Source organism: Eptesicus fuscus, chromosome 14 (genome assembly GCF_027574615.1).
Source record: "Eptesicus fuscus isolate TK198812 chromosome 14, DD_ASM_mEF_20220401, whole genome shotgun sequence".
NCBI classification, from domain to species: Eukaryota; Metazoa; Chordata; class Mammalia; order Chiroptera; family Vespertilionidae; genus Eptesicus; species Eptesicus fuscus.
In genome coordinates, this window is record NC_072486.1 from 14,961,213 (window position 1) to 14,984,950 (window position 23,738).

At 37.1% G+C, this 23,738-nt stretch overlaps 1 protein-coding gene across 1 annotated transcript in view; it reads right to left on the reverse strand.

Moving 5' to 3' along the window:
* Positions 1-23,738, reverse strand: part of ABCB5 (ATP binding cassette subfamily B member 5) — an 83,976-nt gene that overhangs the window by 54,608 nt on the left and 5,630 nt on the right. Inside the window, exons 4-13 of the mRNA XM_008148273.3 lie at positions 19,984-20,038; positions 15,000-15,191; positions 14,747-14,918; positions 11,717-11,841; positions 11,456-11,633; positions 9,339-9,452; positions 8,947-9,057; positions 6,770-6,895; positions 5,340-5,543; positions 1,350-1,520 (exon numbers count right to left, since the gene is read on the reverse strand). Coding sequence (XP_008146495.2) covers positions 1,350-1,520; positions 5,340-5,543; positions 6,770-6,895; positions 8,947-9,057; positions 9,339-9,452; positions 11,456-11,633; positions 11,717-11,841; positions 14,747-14,918; positions 15,000-15,191; positions 19,984-20,038 — 1,448 coding nt within the window. The remainder of the gene's footprint in view (positions 1-1,349; positions 1,521-5,339; positions 5,544-6,769; positions 6,896-8,946; positions 9,058-9,338; positions 9,453-11,455; positions 11,634-11,716; positions 11,842-14,746; positions 14,919-14,999; positions 15,192-19,983; positions 20,039-23,738) is intronic.

Below are 23,738 nucleotides of genomic sequence, written 5' to 3' on the forward strand. Positions count from 1 at the left end.
AAACAAGTTTTGATTGCCTGAAGTGGTTAATATACAGGATGAAGAGACAATGGAGATATTTAACCTTTAAACAATTCCAGGGCCTATTATAATATGTTTTTAAAAATCTTATATACGTATGTTAACTATACCTCAATACACCTGGAAAAAAACTCTTATGTAACTTAAGAGATAGTTATGTTAAGTGTAATCATTTTTTAGTACATTCAAGCCCTAAGGAATGAAACATCAACAATTCTGAACATAATTTGAGTGCATTCTATAGATAAAAGCCCTGTCTTAGATAATAAGTATAAAAAATGAATAAGCATTAGTCATGCCCTTGAGGGAATCACTGTTTCTTCTTCACCCAAATGAACCAAATTAGCAAAGTGTCCACAATAAACATGAATTTCCTTATCACTTGTTTATTTTATGAAAATAAAAAATATCACATACAACATGTGACATACTCATCATGTGATGGAAACAAGGGTCAAAAACATATACAATCTGATTTGCAAGTTGATGATAGTAAGTAATAAATTTTTCAGTAAGCAGTGAGCACTCTGGCTGCCAACAACCATTTCTGCTCCCACAAAGTCAATATTTAAAAAGAAAAGTTTATCCTTTTCTTGAGAAAAAAAAAAACACAGCACATTTTCAAATAAGGTTAAAGTAAAATGTGACATTAAGCCTTCTGAAGGGTTTGGAGGCCATGATTAAAAAGAGGGTTTGGCCATTGAAAAATTATCAGATCCCCCACCAACCACCCTTCCAGATGCAGTACAATTTGGTCAAGAGTCATGACTGAACTGTGGCCATGAAGCATGTGCAGCAGCTTGCAGTAAGCAGGTCAGTATGAGGTTTGAGGGCCCAGGGCTGTAGGGGTAGGATGGTTCAAGTGCAGGTCAAACCACAATGTATGCTTCTCTACTTGAGGTGAAATTAAGTTAAAATGATACTCCAAGGCTGCCCTAAAGAAGAAAAGCTGTCAGAGAAGAGAATCCCATAGGTGTGTATGGAAAAGGCAAAGGTGAACATAGTTATAACCACGATGGTAGTAGTGGTGTGAGGTTACTATGGGGAGGTGGAAATGCAGACCCATTGGAATGAAGATTTATATAGGATGACTGCTTGGATATCATTCTCAAATATATTTTTGGCACCAATTACAGCATCTTCTTCTCTTCTCCATATCATTTCCTATAACCATCACATAAATGTTTAAGAGGGTGAACAAACTGCACGCATATGTTAAGGAGCGTACTAAACTTAATGAATAATGTACTATGGTACTATACTTTCTTGTATTGAAAAACAATGCTGAATCAGGAATATAAAAATCAGAAATATGTCTGCTCACTTACCTTTTCCAGTGCAGTTTGAACAACGGATTCGCTTTCTGTATCTAGGGCAGAGGTAGCCTCATCTAAGATCAGTATCTTTGGGTTTCGAACTAAAGCTCGAGCAATCGCGATTCTCTGTTTCTGTCCTCCACTCATTTGAGTTCCTTTTTCCCCTACTAGGGTATTAAATTTCTAATGGAAAATAGGAAAGAGCATAGAAACAGAGGATAGCATGATCAAATGATTAAAAAAGGAAGTGACAAATAATCAATTATGTTTTAATACTAGTCTAGCTGATTTTGACCTTTGGTTTATTCTTTATAAAAATAAACAACTATTAAATTAAAAAGTCGAGTAAAGAGAGGACCTAAGAAAAATTTGGCTATGGATAAAAGAAATGAGAATATATGATATATCAAGAATTTTTAATAATTTGAATTTTCAAAGTTTTTAGGTAATTTTTAGAATATGTTGCTATCTTTAAAAGAACACTGTAATACGAAAACATACTTAACTACTATTAAAAATGTTTATTAGCAATTTCATGCATTACACACAATCTCTGTCCTGGATATTCTGAAAAAGAGTATGAAAAAGTTTTCTGCAAAAATAAACTTCCCCTCAAAACTTTTTTCAGTTTAGGTTTTCTTTTACTTTTTTGGGGTATATACATATTTAATCTGGCAAGATTGGTAGTTACTCTTCTTTTTTGTTGTTTCTTCATCAGCCCTGATATAGTTTTACTGATTTTATTAATCTTATCAAAGTACCAGCTTTTGGTTTCAATGATTCCTTCTAATGTTTCTCCATTTTTTATTTTATTAATTGCTGCTCTAATCTTTATTATTTCCCTCCTTCTGCTTGCTTGGGGTTTGACTTGCTCTTTTTATTCTAGTTTCTCAAGGTGAAACTTAGTTTATAGATTTTAGATCTTTTTTCTTTTCTAAAATAAGTATTTAATGCTATGTTTCTACTAAGGCAGTGTTTTAACTGTATCCCACAACTATTGATACACTGCATTTTCATTTTTATTTAGATAGAAAGATTTTTTAAATTTTCCTTTAAATTTCCTCTTTGAGCTACAGATTATTTAGAGGTGGGTTATTTAAATTCAAATGTTTGTGGAGTTGTATTATTAATTCTATTATGGGCATATTTTATTTTATTTATTTTTTATTTTTTTATTTTTTAAATATATTTTATTGATTCTTCACAGAGAGAAAGGGAGAGGGAAGAGAGATAGAAACATCGATGAGAGAGATACATCGACCAGCTGCCTCCTGCACCCCCCCCACCGGAGATGTGCCCGCAACCAATGTACACGCCCTTGACCGGAATCGAACCTGGGACCTTTCAGTCCGCAGATCGATGCTCTATCCACTGAGCCAAACCGGTTTCGGCTATTATGGGCATATTTTATATATTTTCTTTGAAATTGCAAAGCTATTAATTTTTATTTTAATGGCCGAAAATATTATCTCAGTGAACATTTCATGTGCATTTGAGAAGAATGCATTCTGTAATTATTAGGTAGAGTATTCTATAAATGTCAGTTAGATCTACTTGGTTGACAGTATTACTCCAGTCATTCTATATCCTTACTTTTTGCCTATTTGTTCTATCAAGTATTGGAGACTTCAGCTAAAATTGTGGATTTGTCTATTTCTCCTTTCAGATGTATCTTTTCGCCTCATTCATTTTGAAGCTTTTCTGAGGTGCATAAACATTTAAATTATGATGTACTCAATTCTGTGCATATGTTGGAGAGACTCTGAATTTGTTTTCTTGTGAAAAAAATTTTTGATTTTCATTCTACTAGATAATTCAAATATTGACTTACCACCTTGAACTTGTATAATCTTGGTTTTATGATTGTTGGGAGTAAATCTGTTGTAAGTCTTGAAACTTGGCAGGACCCAACCTCCAAGTTATGTCTACTCTGTGGATCTTGTCATGGCGTGGTTTTAGAATTTGTTAGGGCAGGTCTATAGTCAGCCTTACTCTAAGGTGTGGTCTTTACTCCTAAGGTGTAGCTTTTATTGGTGTCTCAGCTACATGCCTGAGGTATTTAAAAGGTGTTAATGTGATCTCTCCATTCTGGCTGGGCTGTGCTTTCAACTTCCCCACCATCCTGCTCAACTTCTAGCATCTCCATTCTCCTCTCAGCTTTGTATCAGCTGCTCTCTGGTAAGCCTTGGATAGTCTTATACTCAGACAAAGATTCCCCAGCGATATCTACATGGACTTCTGACCCCACCTCAGCTCCACAGCTCTCTCATTTCCTCTATCTTTTCTTAAGCTGCTCTGAAATTCTGTCTCTCAGCTCTGTCTGGATTCCACTTCCCAGAAACGGGGTCAGAAATTTGTTCCCAGGCAGAATGCTGCAAAATCATGAACTTTCTTCATGAGCTTCCTTTCTCTCAGGAATCATAGTTTTATGTTACCTTTCATCCATTGCTTAGAAACAATTGTCCTATTTTAGCCAGACTTATGGTTGTTTATTGGAAAAGGCTAGCAAGTATTAGTTAATCCTAATAAAATAATTAAAAATATATGTATATCACAGAAGTTTCACAAAAGTAATGTAGTTTTATTTTGAGCATAACTTTTTCAAATATTTCACCTATATAAATTAACCACTTTTGGAATTTTTGTTTATTATTGTGCTTATCCTTATTTCTCTGGATTAACATGGCTGTGAAATTTAGTTTCCATCATCATAAGTTAATATCTTTAATTTGTTCTTTGGATTATATCTTTAGGATTTACTATTCTATTTATAGCAAGTGACATTTTTGTATAACTGTGATACTTTTAGTAAAAGACAGTAGTAACTTACAGGGTATAATTTCAGAGGCACCAGAAAGCTCCCTAATTTCAAGTGAGAAACTGAAGATGACTGGTGTTTTGAGAAAAGGAAGTCATTGTAAGTCTCAAAAGGTCAAAGAAAGGAAATCTGTGTTTTCCTGAACCATAAGGCAAAGAATGACCTCAAGTCTTTAATGAGTTTTCTGTCTTAATTATGATACTAAGTAATGGGGATAGGAGGTATTTACTAGCATAACAAAAATTTTTATTAAAAAATGAACAAAATTATGATGATTCATGGAGGGCAGTTTGTAAAACATACTCATTAAAATGAACTTTTTTGTTATTGTTTCCTTCAGGGATGGTGGAATTTTGTCTGTATTTTAATTTCAAATCTTATCCTTCCATATTTCACAGGGTACTCCCCACAACAATTTCAGTGATACTGATGAACAAATACTTTGAAAATGCAAATAAGTGGTTTTATAGCAATCAATTCTAAATACCCATTAAGAAATGTCCTAATACCAAGATATTAGTTTATTATGTCTATTTCCAAGTATGATTTCACATTTCATGTCCAATATTAGCTCTATGTGCTTCTAAAAAACAATCTTATTCTTTTGCCTAATCACAGAACCAATCTGAACATTTTGTGTGACATTCCTACTCTTAGCCACAAGATGGCCTTGCAAATCAACATTTTTGAGACATCATTTCTCTGCTTTGTCTCATATAATCTTTATTTTATATTTTCATTTACAGTGAGAACCAATTAGAACCAAATATGATTTTAAAAATTTCAATGATGCATTTTTTTGGTTGTTACCATGCTCTCTCATTTATAGATGTTTCATCTAGGACCATGGTGGGCAAACTGCGGCTTGCAAGCCACATGCGGCTCTTTGGCCCCTTGAGTGTGGCTCTTCCACAAAATACCACGGCCTGGGTGAGTCTATTTTGAAGAAGTGGCATTAGAAGAAGTTTAAGTTTAAAAAATTTGGCTCTCAAAAGAAATTTCAATCGTTGTACTGTTGATATTTGGCTCTGTTGACTAATGAGTTTGCTGACCACTGATCTAGGAAAACTAAAAAATTAATCACATTTTCCTGCTCTGTAGAAGTTATTGGTTTTTTATTTCATTTTGGAATATTATAGTGCTTTAGCTCTAAGCTAAGGATACAGGCTACATAGTATACTTACATGGGGAAATTCCATTATAAAATCATAAGCATTTGCTTCCTTTGCTGCTTTTTCAATCTCTTCATCAGTCACGCCTTCTCGTCCATATTTAATATTGTTATTAATGGTAGTCCCAAACAAAACAGGCTCTTGGCTGACCACTCCAATATGTTCTCGATAATGCTGCACATTTAAAGTTCTGATGTCATTCCCATCCACTGTGATCTGCCAATCCAAAGGAATGAATCATGTGGTGATGCCTTTTACTTCACTGTTTTGAGTCTTTTTTACTAGTCTAAAACATAAGCTGAGAAGCACAGTTTTTCAGGAGTCAAAGACTGACTGTATTTTGATAAAATATTTATAGCGTTTATATTGTTAAGAGACTTTTTCTGGTAGATAGGAACAAACAGAATATAAAAAAAACTGCTTCAAATCTTGCCATATCATCTAAATATCTTTATTCTAAGATCCACAAACTAGGTATTATAAAGATATATCCCGCCATTGTGTAGATACATGTAACAAACTTCAGTTTTGTTATTTTAAGACTGATGTGATCTTTCATTTTTTTCTAGGAAATATCCTTCCTTACTTCTCTTCAACACCCCATTCATTGCAAAATAATAGTAAATTGTCTTCTCCAGAGATAGTACCATTACCTATTACCCCAACATATTCCAATGACAGAAGCCAATGTTTGATAAATATAACTTATAGAGTCTCTCTTTCTCACCAACTCTGGTATTTTTTGCAACTGCTTTATATACAGAATGGTTATCCAATAATTTATTCAACATTAGCATGGATACATGAGTGGGGTGTTGAAGATTCTAAATGAAGACTTACTTAGAAGTCAAATTTAAATGAAATCAGGCAATTGGAGAGATTTTCTTTTAAAAAGAACAGTTGAAAATTTGAATAGAAGCATTAAAAATTATGGTCCTGTGACTATCATAGTCTCATTCTTTATGCCATGTACAAGGGTGAGAAAATTAAGTGCAACATTATGGGTGACAGAAAAAAATGAGAGAGCATATTCTCTACAGATGTCATTCTTCTGGGATGTTTTGAGAAACTGAAATTCTTGGTAAGTTCTGGGTACTACAAATCACTATGCTATTTTTCTCTACAGCATTTAATACCTACTATATAACTTATTTTATTTATTGTCTGTCTCTACTTATTAGAATGTAAACTTGATGAGGGCAGAGTTTTTTTGGGCTTTGTTCACCAATGTATTCCCAGGACCTAGAACAGTGACTGGCACATAGTAAGTGCTCAGAAATATTTATTGAATGAATGCATATGTAGCAAAGAAAACAACATTGCTTCTCTTGGAGCTCCACAGTTAAAAATTAAAAGTTAACATAGCTGTAAGATCTTTGTAATAGGTGGTATGTCCAAATCTCACTGTGCAGATTCTGCATAATGTTTGTAGGTGCACTTACAAAGCCGTCTTGGGGATCATATAACCTCTGCAGGAGTTGGACTGCTGTACTCTTCCCACTGCCGTTGGGGCCAACCAAGGCTACTGTCTCTCCAGAATTAATCTTGAGATTCAGGCCTTTCAGAATCTATTGGAATGTATGGGAAGAAATTCCATAAAACTAGGTTAAATGAAAATATGGTTTACCTATTTTCAGAAATTTAATGTAATTTAACATAAAACAAATTCTTCAGTGGCCCTTAAAAACAAATTTAGATCTTGTTTGTTTCACATACATATATAATAATAACCTATATAATTTTGGAAAATAATAGTTAAAGAATCTCTCATCATCTCTCTATATAAAGAAGAAATATAAATTAAGAGTACTTATTAAATATTAACTAGCCACAGCAAACTGTATTTTCAGTTGAAATACTTTATATGAATTTCATGACTACCAAGTTAGTGAAAATTTTACTTTTAATTTGCAACAGCGGAATGAAATCTTGCCAGATATCTTGGTGAGCTATTTAAGTAATTTCTTTTTTTATAATATATTTAACATTATTGCAAAATATATTCCAAAGTAAAACAACTGTTGAAACTTCTTAGGGACTCCCCTGAATGAGATTCCACCAACAGAAACCCTCCTTCTCCTAGTGGTGGATCCCATGGAGACATTTCAGCTTAGGGGAAGCACTTCAAAATTTTCTCAATAACTTGGAGGGTTGAAACCAGTATTTACTGGTAGTGTTCCAAGAACCTGCAAAGTGAGAGAAACCTCCCAAATGACAATAGCAATCCTGTTGAGAAATTCTCACCTATCTTTGCTTGCATTTGTATGTATTTAGCCCTAAGTATGGGAATCTTTCTTTGGATTCCCTCACTTTGATCTCCCCATTTGTAAAGAAACAGACCCTTTAAATAGCCAAACATAAAACCTTCAAAGGGCCAAGCAGAGAAAAATTCCTTAAAGGAGGTGAGAAATCAGGACCCCCAGTGGGAGGACCTCCTGCCCCACCTGCACTTTTACTCTAGAGTAGGTTTCTGTTCTTTCCCTAGAAGAATTTGTGTTTTATTTAAAATGAGTGAACTTTTTTCTTTTTTAATTCTTCAGCTTAACTAACAGAGCTATGTTTCAAAAGTTCATTTCAAAAACAGTTGCTTACAACCCAGAGAGCACTTTACTTTGCAATATAATAGCACAATTGGTACTTGTTTCCAGGAAGACAACCCAAGCGTAGTTGCAAAAATGGAGTTAATCCTCTATTTATGTTAAGAAAAATGGAAGACAGTACTACTGTAATAATGGTAATTAAGTAACAATAAATTTAAAAAAAGAGCTTTGAAAAGAGAATTTCAATCAAAGACTTAGAGAAAAATAAGGAGACAGGAGTAGGAAGATCTTTTTTGATGCAAATTATACAGGGGACATTTGTATACATACTTTAAAAGGCAATACTAGTATAGTTTGATAACGAGCAATTTTATTAATTTCACTTAAAATCATGTCCTTTTTCTATGAACAGGTATTTGTTAGTAGTTACTCTTTGCATTCTTTAACTACTCTTTTGGGGAAATACACAATGAAATGAAAGGAGGAAGACAACAGAAGAGACATATTTTCTCAAGAACTTGTCAAAGGCTGAATGACAGAAGAAGGATAAACTGCTACGTGTGCATACAGGAGTGTGTTTGTGTGTGTGTAAAAGTGAGAGGGGAAGTAACTGAGGCACAAATGCTGGTGCAGTAAAAGCCCTAGGAAAGGGAGAAGTGAAACGCACAACCCGTGCATAATTCTCCCAGGTTAGAAACTAGATTAAAATGAGTTATGCTGGGTGGATAACATCCAGGGACCACCAATAGGTGGCACCATCAATCCAAGATATTTTGGTGTGCTCCCAAATCCAGAGTGAAGGAATCCCAGGGAATTGAAAATGCTTTAGTCAGCTGAGTATAGAAAAGAGGCTGCAAAATGTAATTAGCTCATCCAGGGTTATCTGTCCATTACTGATCTTTCTTTCCTTCCTCCCCACCACCATCGCTTTCCTCTTTCTCTTGTCTCTCTTTTCAAGTCTCTGAACAAAGTGGCTAATTTTAGCCAAACTGATCCCAGATTATTTTATAAGAGGAGATCTTAGCCAGTTGGTGATAATATAAGAAAACTATACAATTCTATAATTAATTTTAACCTACCTTGACAGATGGTCTTGATGGATAACTGAAAGAAACATTTTTAAATTCCACAGTTCCTTCTATGCATGTGGGTTTATAACCTGTTGTTGAGAAATTATCTATAGCAGGTTCCTTGGAAAAACAAAGAGAATGCTATAAATCTTCAAGGGAATAAGTTGACAAATAGCTACTTTCTACATTATAGTTTAAAGATGATTTTCTTTTATAATGTTTTCCTTTTTGCTTGAAGGGCATTGATTAGACATGAAGATTTTAATAAAACAATCTCCTTGTAGAAGAATTAAAACAATCTTTCCATAGTCAATTGCCCAACATGAATTTTGCCCATCTTTTTGTTTTGTTTCCTTATTGCAGCAATACTAGTTATATTTCAAAGCAATCAGAAGTCTTACCTTGTCAATAACCTGAAAAATATTAAAGGCAGCTCCTCGGGCTATAGTGAAGGTTTCAAAGTTAGGGGCTGCTGTTCCAATGCAATAACTACTATGAATTACACTAAAGAAAACCTAAAAGAAAAAAAATAATATTTATCTTTCCTCAGTTATATAAGAGAGACAACAGAATAAAGTATATAGTTGGCTAAGACTCAGATATCAGAAAAATTATGTAGGAGAGGATAGAAGCTGCTGTCAAATATAAAGGAAACAAGTTAATCCAAGTATATTCGGCCTTTTCCTAATGTGGAACAACTTTTGATTGTCCCACAGTCCTATCATTATCACCTGGGAAGTCTGAGCAGAAAAACTGGCTTACAGAGGAGTGCCTGCCATACCTGAACCTGGTTGAGTGAGGAGGTGAGTTGCACTTCCCTCCTTGTGGGTCAACCCCTTGATCTTTAAAGAGAAGAATGTCTTTGATTTTACTAACTTAGAGACATTATGCTATTTCTGTCCACACTCTTATGAACTCTTATCTTACTGAACATTTTCAGACAGACACATCTCTGCAAAAATTCAAATAAGGAAAGAACCCCACAAGCTAGGTGCTATTTTCCCTACTTATAGATGAGGAAACTGAGGTATAGCAAGTCGTTTGCCCAAGTCACACATAAATTCTTCACGCTGAAGTTTCATTTATATGGAATAAATGAATAGCTTAAAGTCTTTACTATGGGAGTCTCAAATTCAGAAGATGATTTTAGCTGAGGAAAATAGAAATCTATATAGAATAGGAGAACCATACATAAATTGAAATATATAGACCAGATCAATTCGGTTCAGCAAGGCAAATAGTTCTTAATCCTGAAATGATCTGTTGATTGTTGAAACTTGGGAGGTGCCAGAAGCCAATTCCAGCATGTCAGCAAGGGCTGAATCATCTGGGAATAGCTAAAGGCATTTCCCCAAACCTGAAAAGGATGCATTAAATTGATTATTTGCTGCCAGACAGCTTAGGGCATCTTAATCTACATGTTATTGCCTCCTGTTGGCCAAACACCTGAACAGCCAAAGGCAATTCCCCAATCTGACAATGCTTCTGTAGGGAAACCCTACCCTTTGAAGTGTATATCTCCACCTTGCCTTAGGACAAATTGTGCTAATAAAAAGCAAGGGGTCCTGAGACAAGGAGAATTTGGTTTCTTCAGCCAGGCTCCTCTGCCCCCCACCCCCCATATGCCTTTCAAAATTTTGTTTCGTCTCTGGACTTTTATTTAATTTATGCACAGCCCCTTCTCCAGAACCCTTCTAGATGCCGGATCAAGACCACCGGCGTTAAATGACACCCAATGTTCAGCAGAGAGGATAACTGAGTAAATTCAAATTTAATGTATAACCCCTAAGAGTTTAAATAATTCTAAATTGTGATATGGACAATTTAGAATTATTTATATAGTCTGATTTTATTTGTTTGTTTGTTTAAATGCTCACAGGATATGTTCATTGATTTTGAAGAGAGAGAAACATCAATGTGAGAGAGAAACATCTATCAGTTGCCTCCCATATGCACCCTGACTAGGGATCAAATCCACAACCTAGGAATGTGCTCTGACTGGGAATCGAACCTGCAACCTTCTTCATATATGGGACAATGTTCTAACCAACTGAGCCACTGGCCGGGGCTAGTCTGTTTTAAACATGCCTATATGTGGAAAGAACAGAGACGGACAGAAGAGTCCAATCTATAGAATATTTCCAGAGGGAAGACATTTAGCAAGGTGAATGTAGAGTGCCATTTTATCTCAGCAAGATTGAAAGGAAGAAGTCTCACTAGACACTGGCCTTTTTGACTACTAGATTAAGAAAACTCTATCTCTCAGTGGAAAATTAAATTATGATTCTTCTAAAAGTGTGATGCTTTTAGAAGATAGGCTGGATGAATATATCCTGCCATTCATAACTAAAATTTAAAGCTATATACAAATCATTTGAAGGAAACAAGTATTCCTATGTTTACTAAAAATATTCACATTTGAATATTAAATATTATTCAAAGAGAATTTTTTACTATACTCTTAAGTAATAAAAAAATGTATCTAGGCCAGTTACTTTTGTTCTCACATACAACTTACAGCAAGGACAGTTCCGATGGTATAACCAGGTTCTCCACTCAGAATCAAGGAGGTTCCATACCAGAAAGTGAGTCCATAGGTTCCATTCATAAAGAAGTACACAGCACCAAGAGAGAGTTTTGAAGCTATAGTCTTTTTAATGCCAACATCCTTTGCATCTTTTAGATTGTATGCATATCTTTAAAAGACAAAACATAATATAATAGCCTTTGGGGGAAAAAATAAAACCAAGCATATATTGTTATAATTAAAGGAACAGACCTTTGAATTTCTTTCTCTTGGGCCCCAAAGGCTACGACTGTTCGGATTGATGACAAAACTTCTTCTGCCACAGCTCCAGCTTTGGAATAGGCATTTAATTCCTTATTGGTCAATGAGATGACTATCTGTAATAAACCATAACCACAGTTAACCAAAGAATGACCCAAGGGTAGTAACAATGCACAGAGCATTTAATTCAGGTAGAATCTAGAATAACATAATTTTACTAGAGGCCTGGTGCACGAAATTTGTGCATTGCGGGGGAGGGAGTCTCTCAGCCCGGCCTGAGTTCTTTCGCAGTCCAGGACCCACGGGGGATGTCCGCCTGCCAGCTTGCTGTTCCTCACTGCTCGGCTCACTGTTCCTTAGTGCTGCTGCAGAGGTGAGAGAGGCTCCCGCCACCACCGCTATGCTCACCAGCCGTGAGCCCGGCTTCTGGATGAGCAGCGCTCCCCCTGTGAGAGCACACTGACCACCAGGGGCAGCTCCTGCATTGAGCGCCTGCCCCCAGTGGTCAGTGTGCATCATGGCTACTGGTCGTTCTGCCATTCGGTCAATTTGCATATTAGCCTTTTATTATATAGGATTATTGCAAAGGTACTTAATATCACTTAATCTAACCTCGTTGGTTGGTTTACAAATGAGGAAACGAATGGCCAGATATATCAACTGATTTTTTAACCTTTTGCACTCGGATGTCGAGTGTGACTCGACACGGTTAGCATCAGTAGCAGCTCGAGAAAAAAGCAAGCGAGTGCAAAGGGTTAAAATTCATTTCAGAGAGGAAGGGAGAGGGAGAGGGAGAGAGAGATAAAAACATCAATGATGAGAGAGAATCATTGATTGGCTGCCTCCTGCATGTCCCCCTACCGAGGATTGAGCCCACAACCCAAGCATGTCCCCTGACCGGGAATCGAACAGGGACCTACCTCCTGGTTCATTGGTCAATACTCAACCACTGAGTCACACTGTCCAGGCTTAATTGACGTTTAAAGTCTCACGGCAGTGAAAGATCTTAACCTAACATAACCTAGAATCTAAATCTCTATTTTTGCTTTCTACTAGTAGAGTTTTATTGTTTTTTCTCTCTGTATTTTTAAAAACTTGGGTGTTTATATAATACAATTGATAAAGACTTGATTTGGAGAAGGATATTAGGAATACAGTTATTTTGGGTGTACTCTGGAAATTAGTAAGCTTAATTTAACTTGATTTGATTTGTTATTATGTAAAAAACAAGGCTTATAGAGGATATTGGCCACGGGGTTGTAGCAGGAAAAGATGATCCTGCATATGCCTGGGGTATGACCCCAGAAGCTATTACTGCGTAATGCAGCCTTCTAAGAAAATGCTGTATCTCCAAACACTAAGAGGTGAGATTCCAGAGACAAAGAGAGGAGAATATCACTCTTTGTCATATTAGGAAGGTTTATGTGATTTCCCAAAATTTAAAAATCAGAATGGGCTCTTTTCTCTATTATATGCACTTATTACTCCTTTAATTAGTAAAGGATTTAATTTAGTAATTAGCACAATGAAAGGGAATGAAATTTGTCCTCTGTGCTGTGAGTCTGAGTCTAACTACTGCCTACTCACATAGCAGATCTATCCACTTTCAAAGTACACTTCACATCATTGGAGCTGATTTTATATAAGACAAGCTTGGACAGTTGTTAAACTCAGAAGGTAGCATAAACTGAGTAATACCCATTATTTTATGAATTACTGTAAAAGATTATAATTTCTATGATATATCACTAGAAGGGAAGCAGCAAAAAGCCTTGAGTATAGTGCGTATTTATTTAATAAATGTTTGCTAAATAAATTAAATTGAAGGAAGCTAGAAACTGTCCACCTAACTTCTTTAGTCAATTGGATAACTTTTACTTTTACTTGCTTCCTCTTCATAATCAGTTAATACAACAATAGCAGAACTTAGATTCCCCACTGCTATTCCTTTTAAACAACTTGTCTACGTCACTTCCCTGGGCAGTTAAGTTAAAGATTTGATCTTAGCAACATACTGTGGGTAATCTTTCTCCTAAGAGGTTCTAATTTCAAATAAGATTTTGACAAGGGTTACCAGGTCAACACTCGAAGTCACACTAAATAAAGATTTGCTATGTAAACATTTGGGTCTATTGTTAAGGAATTATTAACCACAAAATATTATCATTGCTAAAAATTCTTGCTAGGTTGACTTTGTATATTGCTAGAAAATACACTCAGTGAATTTTATGGGGTTGCTTTTCATAATGAGTAATTAGCTTTGCAAAATTAAAAACTCTATCCATCCCTTAAGAGTACACTATGCCTCAAATCTAGGAGATGAGTATATACATTGGTGGACTTGCCAAAAACATGATTTGGAGAGAGCTATTAGGGATATATTGGTTGTTTTTAGACTTCACAAAGAACATTGGTTTCAAGATTTGGCTGTAAATAGGTTAATATCTTGTGGTATACTCACAGTATAACAGTGCTAAAACTATAATTTAAAACAAACATACATAATTTATTAAAAAATTTAAAGAGCTTTACATAGTACATAAAAATAGACATTAGCAAACATTTTAAATATAATTCAGAGCCTTATTAACATTTTAAACTTTAAATGGCTGACATAAAAAAGTATTTGAATATTTACTGTTTTAGGATTTTCTCATTCTGTTCTAGTGAAATAAACTGCAACACATTTATCTGGGAATTTAGAACACTAAGGCACTCTCAGCATCTGATATATCCAGGCACAATACTTTATTCATGCTATCATCTGAAGTTGCATTAGGCTGCTAAATGAAGATGAATATTTTTAATGTTAATAAGATACTAAAACCAGCCTCACCACAGCCAAATAACTTGAGGATAGAATGGTGATTAACAGTAAACAAAATCAAAAGTAATTTTGATGTATAATGTCCCTTTCTATTTGAGACATAAAAAATGAACAGAAATGCCTTTCTGACAAACTCAGTAAAACACCTCATTCACATTCCCACTTCTAGTCAACACATTAGCCATCTCACCTACCCTAGAACACAAGGCCGCTGAAGCAATTATAAGAGGAGACGTAGACAGAGTCACTAGGGTGAGTTTCCAGCCCTTCACCAAGCCAATCACCAGGCCAATGGAAAATGTAGACAGGTTTTGAAACAACAGAGCAATCTTGTCTCCAATACCATCATTGATTTTGTTGATGTCACTGAAACAAATAAATGCAGCAGATTTGTTTATATGTCAGATATGAAAACAAAGTTGATAGGCTACATGTGCATACTCTTACTCAGTTATTTGAGTGTTCAGTTCACTGGTGTCACAGCTGTCAAACCAGCTGATGTCCTGTGCCAAAATGGAATGAAAAAACTCTTTTCGAATTCTCTTCGTCTGTCGTGCTGCAGTCATAACCCAAAAGGAAATTTGCATGTAGCCAAAAACCAAAGCAGTAACTCCTATTCCAACATAATATAGGGTCAACCTGAAAAAGATGATCAGAAATGTTAGTCAGATACAAGAACAACTTTTCCCTTGTCACCAAAGAAACCCCAACACCTCCTTACTACACCCCCAAACCAAAAAGAGCCTATCACATTTGTGCTGAAAGACTGGGGAGGAGAATAGAGACAGGTCTTCAGCCCATGTTTTCTCTCAGTAGCACTTCTACATTGAGCATTTAACATAGACATACTAAAATTGGAGCATTTTTAATACTAGTAAGTGGTTAGCACTTAAAATCAGATTTAAAAGAACATAGATCCCTCATAAATTTCACTGATTGCAAATTGAGTGATGCTGCAACACATACTATACAGAGGTCATAAAATATAACTAGTTGTGGGTAACTCTTAACCAGTTAGATACTTAGTTCTAAGAGATACTCAGAAGGCCTGCACAGGCTTCCTAGGGCTAATGGGATGGTGTCTAGGCATATTAAAAAAAGGGGGAAGATAGCTCTCAAGAGCTTTGTGCTCAAACTACTAAAGTGGATGTTATATGTGTGTGAAGAAGTGTAGCAGAGTGTGGTACTATATTAATTTAATTCAACCCAAAATAATTGGTAAGAATTGATGGGCCTGGCATCTTCCCTCAGGCCTGCAATTGACAGAGGCTGTGGTGTTCTGACTAGACCTCACAGAGCAGTAGACATCTTGAAGTTACAGATTCTTATTAAGTAGGTCTGTTAGGAGGCAGAGTGTGTGGAGAGAGGAGTCACTGGTTTAAGACTCCTGGCTCCTAGAAGAGACTGTTTCATTGAGGTAGGTACAGATTGAGAGGGAAAAAGACCAAGAGATTTTCAGCATTGCAATGATAGTTACAGTTACTTGGTTATCAATGAAGGGTTGTGCAAGACAGAAAGGACTAGGAATAATCATATATCTTGTCACAGATGTCATGAAAAGCCAGGAGAACAGTGGCAAGAATGAGGAAGAGAGAGAGGAGAGCACAATAACTTTCTTGGGCATAAAGGTGCTAGACAACTAGGACCCCAGTTGTAGGCAGGAGCCAATGTGTGACTGGTGTGGCCTCACTGATGCTTTTAGAGGAGGAGCTGTCCTACTGGAACTGGGACCAAGGGGAGACAACCTATGGAGGATAAAGACTTGGGTGGATTTAGGCACTGGGGGAAGAGGGGTTATTTATAAATAGAAGTTGTTGGTCTAAGTCAAAAGGAACTATCTTGCTAAGCTTTGTGAAAGGAAAAATGTGCCTGGTCTGTGTGATATGACTCGGGTGTGAAAACACTGTCTTAGGAGAAGGAGCTGAAGGAGTGTGAGTAACAGTGGGAATGCTTACAATTTAACAACTGTAATCTCACTGGGGGAATAAAAGTGGTTCTGTAACCATTAGAATTGCTTTGGATTTGTAATCAAAACGGTTTTATGATTTGTCTTTGACTATTCACAGATAATTGCAAATTCTGGTTTTATAATCCCAAGTCATTTTACATTTCCTTTCCCAAAATTTATTAAATTGGAATTTTTTAATCCTTTATATATCCTATCTAATAAAAGAGTAATATGCAAATGGACCGCACCTTCGCTACACCCACAAGCCATGCCCACCAGCCAATCAGGAGCCAGTATGCAAATTAACCCAACCAAGATGGCTGCGGCCACGGAGCTGCAGCAAGCAGGAGGCACTAAAGTAAAAATGAAGTGCACTAAAGTAAAAATTTAGGTTTCCCTAATAAGGCATCTAGAGTATGTCTCTCTTATATTATTAGCAGTAATTAGTATTTTTAAAATCCTCATCCAAGGATATGTTTTCTTGATTTTATTTTATTTTTAAAAAATATATTTTATTGATTCTTTACAGAGAGGAAGGGAAAGGGACAGAGAGTTAGAAACATCGATGAGAGAGAAACATCGATCAGCTGCCTCCTGCACGCCCCCTACTGGGGATGTGCCCACAACCAAGGTACATGCCCTTGACCAGAATCGAACCTGGGACCCTTCAGTCTGCAGGCCGACGCTCTATCCACTGAGCAACACCGGTCAGGGCTGTTTTCTTGATTTTAGAGAGAGGAAAAGGGAGGGGAGAAGGGAGAGAGGAAAAAAGAGAGAGAGAGAGAAACATCGATTGTTTGCCTTCCATAGGTGCCCGACCCAGGATCAAACCGACAACCTAGTTATGTGCCCTGATTGGGGATCAAACCCACAAACTTTTGGTGCACAAGATGATGCTCCAATCAACTGAGCCACCTTGGCCAGGGCAGAAATTAGTATTTAAACATACAGTAGGTCCTCGGGTTACATCGGAGATCTGTCCCTATGGTGCGACATAACACGATTTTCGCAAGTCGGAACCCACCTACATAAGCACCTACGTCACTCACATGGAGCACATACACAGCAGTTATAAAGTGAAACAGTAAAAAACATTTAAAAGAAAGATAATAATTCCTGACCTTTACTTGTGGTAAATAAATAATAAAAAACAAAGCACATATGTACATACAGCGAAATGACGGAACTTTTTTTTTTATATAAATAAACTAGAGGCCCAGTGCATGATTGAATCATGCACGTGTAGGATCCCCTACACGCTTTCGCTTTCGATCACGGGGGAGCTGGGTGCCTGTTCGCTGGTGCACCAGGCCTTTCAGAAGCCTCCTGCGTGGCGAAGGCTTCTGAAAGGCCTGGTGCCTGAGCGGACAGGCACCCAGCTCCCACGCTTTTGCTTTTGATCGCTGGTGCACCAGGCCTTTCAGAAGCCTCCCCCGCTTTTGATGGTCCACGGTGGGACTTGAGCTCGCTGCCCCAGAGGCCCATTCTGTGCTGCAGCACAGCCATGGCGCAGACGCTGAGCTCGAGCTGCCGCTGGCGACGCGAGCTCAGCGGCCCGCCGGCTCAATCGGCCACCCCGAGTCCCGCCCCCCTGCACCTCCTGGCCAATCGCGGGCATAGCGAAGGTATGGTCAATTTGCATATTTGTCTATTATTAGGTAGGATGGGAGATGGTGATGTAACCACTAAACAATGTATGTCTAGTCCGATGCAATGCGAGGACTGCCTGTATCTCCTTTCAGAATTTTTTAATACTTTCATTTTAAAAATTTATACTGGCATTCCAGAGATGGAGACAGAGATAGAGTGATAACATGCCTAGCTAAAGTGGATGTAGCCATGCTAGGCCAGTGTTGCTCAGTGGTTGAGCACTGACCCATGAACCAAGATGTCACTGGCTCAATTCCTGGTCAACCCGGGTTTCAAGCTCAATCCCTAGTAGGGAGTGTAGAGGAGTCAGCCAATCGATGATGTTTTTCTCTTATCGATGTTTCCATCTCTCTATCTCTCTCCCTTCCTCTCTCTCTAAAATCATAAAAACATATGTTTTTAAAAATTAAAAAAAAGAATGATGACCTAGAGGGTGTCACTGTGATGTGATAGGTATCCCCTGGGATTGTGCAACATAGAGGCTTCACCCTTGGGTGAAAACATGAGAAATCCCCTTGGTCTATAGTAAGGACTCATAGTTTTAGTGAGATACTACTGAAATCCAGTGATTATACCCTGTACAGTAGTGTCTCTTTAACTAACAAACTCAATATGGTGTCCCCCCAAAATGTAAACACACTTTAACAGCTGATAATTCACTTAATTTTCATTCCTTTTCAGGTTTAACTGATTGGAAATAATGGATGAAACCAGACTAAGTTTTGAGCAAAGAAAATTTATCCTAAAGTGCCACTAGGCTTTTTTTATGGAGATACATAAAAGATAAAGTTTATGGCAACAGACCTAACCGGTTTGGCTCAGTGGATAGAGCGTCAGCCTGTGGACTGTAGAGTCCCAGGTTCGATTCCAGTCAAGGGTATGTACCTTGGTTGCGGGCACATCTCCAGTAGGGAGTGTGCAGGAGGCAGCTGATCGATGTTTCTCTCTCATCGATGTTTCTAACTCTCTATCTCTCTCTGTAAAAAAAAAAAAAAAAAAAATCAATAAAATATATTAAAAAAAAAAGTTTATGGCAACAGTTGATGAACTGAGGGCTTGCAAATACAGAACAAAATGATTCTTGATGTTTATGATTCCATTGTGTTGAGTTATCAGCAGTGCCTGGACCAGAATGATCATCAGTTTGAAACAGGTATTGACAAAAATATTATTCATTTCTGTAGATTCTTTTAAATATTGAGAATGAACTGTATGTTAATAAACACTGACTTTATAATCATTTAAACTGTGTATGTATACATTTTTTGGGACACCCTGTATGTGAGAGAGGAAAGCATGCTGTTCAGTACATAAAACTACTAACAAAAAATGTCCTTATAAATTACTTATTTCAGTCTTTACAATTTTTAGTCTAAAAAGAACTACAATAATCTGAAATAGTCTCTAAAATTAGTCAATAAAATTTTACAATTATTTTTACTATTTTTTTGCATACTTCTTTTTATTTTTTAAACTCTATAGAAGTGACATTTTTTTCTATAAGATTTTTAAGAAAAATAATTTTTAAAAAAAGGAAAAACAAGTCCTTTAGTCTCTAGGATATGTACCTTCAGTTCTAGGAGGCAAAATTTGTGTAAAACAACTTTTCTATTGATGGCAATTTTGTCAAATAAAGCTTAAAGCATATGAACCTAAGTAACTTTCAAATAGAAAAAATATGTAATAATATTTTATATACCTAAAAAATCAGAGGATATGTTTGCTTTAATCCCTTATATGTCATGTTGATGATCAAACTTTTCAGTTTTCCTCATAAGTATTGAATAAAGCAGCATGCAATGTCCATGATATTAACATTTCATTTTGACTTACACAATCATATCTTTATTCAGCTTGTCTTGAGACTGAGTACAGTTCCGATAATTTGCTGTAAAAAAGTTTTTAAAATTATAAAAGCAATTAATTAATAATTGGCCATACTCTCCAAACCAAATATAGTGCATTCTTAAGAAAATAAACTTAATGACTTTAACATAAAATTTGAAATAATTACCTCTGATCTCAAGAAGTGCTCATGCAATGTGAAAAATTATGTGTTAATATTAACCATGAAACTCATACTTGGAAAGAATTCTTTAGGACATCTTTGATTTCAGACAACAATTGTGTAACTAATAGTAATAAAGCTCTCCTTTATTGCTGAGATCATGCATTTAGAATTCAGTTTGAGATACCCCAAGGAATGATTTAGAAAGTCCAAGAAAAGCAAGAACACATAAAAATTCTAGAAGCAGTAGTCATGGGAAAAATGTAAATAAAGCTCATTGAAATATGTTGAGTATAACAAGGATAGCAACATAATAAAACAGTATTTAAAATACTCCTTGAGTTACAAATTTGCTATATAAACTTTTATTTATATCATCTGGTAAAAAATATATCAATAGATATTTGCTCAGTGAATTGGCTGTTTCTTTTGTTTAACAAACAGAATGACATCCTTAATTTAGCTTCTATCATTAAAATATTAAAAAATTGAGGAGAAACCAAGATGGTGGCATAGGTAAACACCTGAACTTGCTGCCTCGCACAACCACTTCAAAACTACAACTAAAAGACAAAACGGACATTAACCAGAACCACAGGAAGGCTGGCTAAGTGGAAATTCTACAACTAGAAGGGAAGAGAAAAGCACACTGAGACTCAGAGGAGCTGTGGAAGTAAAGTCCAGAGGTATGGAGGCGCGCGCATGCAGCGAGGGCTGGCAACTGAGTACGTGGCTGGCTTTTTCAATCTGCAGGGAGACACAATCTCCCGACTGCTCTGAACTCCAGTTCCAGGCGAGACTCTGGGGACCCAGACTCATACGGGCTGCTGGAACTCGAGGGCGGCTTTCTCTCAGAGGTGCTTGCAGTGATTACCAAGGGACACTGAGACCCGGGGGCCTCTTAGGGCAGGGCGGGTGGGAAGCCATTACTGTTTTCTCCGCCCTGAGACTCCGCCCCATCCAAACTGTGCACAGAGGCTTTTGCATATGAATGGCCTGGTCCTTTGAAAACTAAACTTACCTAACAAACTGCATCTGAGTCAGAAAGACCCAGAACATCCAAAAGAAGGCCCAAGGCCCCACAGCAGTTTGCATTACTTCACAACTGGGCCTCATCTGGGCACCTCCAAAACCCAAACAAAGAAGAGGAATCTGCAGATCTCTCCGTAGCTCCTGCTGGGTGGCCTCAGGCAGAGGCTAAATTAGCACCTCCTTGGAGATCCAAGAGCCAGTGTACCCAGGGGTCAGAGTAGGACCATCCAGATTCAACTCCTCAGATCCATAAGGGACACACTCAGGGGGCAGACTCAGTGAGCACCAAAGCCCCACTGAAGCAAGTTTTGCCTCATAAGGGTGTCTCCAGCACAGAAGTTCTCCCATTGTAGACACAGCTGATCCTCACAACCAGTTGGCCTGGAGGTCAATTCCTCCCAGTGATACCAACAACTATCAAGATTTAACTACAACAGCCCACAAAGGGGTGCACCAAGAGTGTCCACCTCAGGTAACTGGGGAGGCTGAGCCACTGGGCCCTATAGGACACCTTGCACACAAAGCCACTCTATCAACTCAGGGAAGCAGCCAAAATGTGGAGACAAAGAAACAGATCACAAATGAAAGAAATGGAGGAAAGCAAACGACTGGATATAGAGTTCAAAACCATGGTTATAAGGTTTTTCAAGAATTTTCTAGAAAAGGCCGATAAATTTAGTGAAACCCTCAAGGATATGAAAAAGGACCAACTAGAAATTAAGCATACACTGACTGAAATAAAAAATAATATACAGAGATCCAACAGCAGACTAGAGGATTGCAAGAATCAAGTCAAAGGTTTGAAATACAAAGAAGCAAAAAACACCCAACCAGAAAAGCAAAAAGAAAAAATAATCCAAAAATATGAAGATAGAGTAAGGAGCCTCTGGGACAACTTCAAGCGTACCAACATCAGAATTATGGGGGTGCCAGAAGAAGAGAGAGAGCAAGATACTGAAAACCTATTTGAAGAAATAATGACAGAAAACTTCCCCCACCTGGTGAAAGCAATAGACTTACAAGTCCAGGAAGTGCAGAGAACCCCAAACAAAAGGAATCTAAAGAGGACCACACCAAGACACATCATAATTAAAATGCCAAGAGCAAAAGACAAAGAGAGAATATTAAAAACAGTTAGTTACCTACAAGGGAGCACCCATATGATTGTTAGCTGATTTCTCAACAGAAACTATGCAGGCCAGATGGGAGTGGCAAGAAATATTCAAAGTGATGAATAGCAAGAACCTACAACCAAGATTACTCTTCCCAGCAAAGCTATCATTCAGAATTGAAGGTCAGATAAAGAGCTTCACAGATAAGAAAAAGCTAAAGGAGTTCATCACCACCAAACCAGTATTATAAGAAATGCTGTAAGGTATTCTTTAAGAAGAGGAAGAAGAAGAAAAAGGTAAAGATAAAAATTATGAACAACAAATACATATCTATCAACAAGTGAATCTAAAAATCAAGTGAATAAAAAATCTGAACGGAATATAATATGGTGAATATAATAGAATCAGGGGCATAGAAAGGGAGTGGACTGACAATTCTCAGGAGGAAAGGGGTGTGGGGGGTGTGGGAAGAGACTGGACAAAAATCATACACCTATGGATGAGGACAATGGCGGGAGGTAAGGGCATGGGGGGGGGTGGGAACCAGGTGGAGGGGAACTATGGGGGGAAAAAAGAGGAACAATTGTAATAATCTGAACAATAAAGATTTAAAAAAAAGAAACACATGCTCAAATCAGAGCAATAAAAATTTTTTTTTTCAAAAAATTATTAACTCTGTAGACAGGAGATCATCACATGCAAAGACAGAGGTAGAATCAATGGCTTTACTCCATTCAAACAAGATTGGGACATTAGAAAGATTAGCCTTCGGGTGGAAAACAAGAGGCTATAAATTAGTATTTAAAGTCAAATAGGGCACAGAGGGAAGCACACTGTATAAAACTAGGCTTATGTCTAAAAGACAGTCAGATTTTAATGAGACATTTATCCTAGTTATAATAAACTAGAGGCCTGATGCATGAAGATTCATGCAAGAATAGGCCTTCCTTGCCCTGGCTGCCAGCACCGGCTTCCCTCCAGCACCCAGGATCCGGGCTGCTTCGCTCTGACCGCCACCGCCACGCACTCCTGGTGTGTGTCCGCTGGAGCTGGGGGCAGCACGCAGTCCCCTCCCGCCCATCTGCGTGCACAGCTCCTCCTGAGTCAGTCGTGATGCAGCCTCCTCCTGAGCCAGTCGTGATGCCTTAAGGCGTCTGGCTAATTTGCATATTACCTCTTTATGTATATAGATAGATATTAGGATACTACCTACTGTATAATTTGGGGAAAACATATCAGGGAATTATTAATATTTATAATATCCACCAGATTAAAAAAAATGGATATTCACTATATTGGTGCATAGGAGAATTGATGGAAATTATATCTGAAGAATGTCACCTTGAAGGACACGACCCTAAAATAGGATGCTACAAAGGTAACAATACATGAAGGATATTTATAATTTGGAAGCACAAAAACACTTTTTCCACACC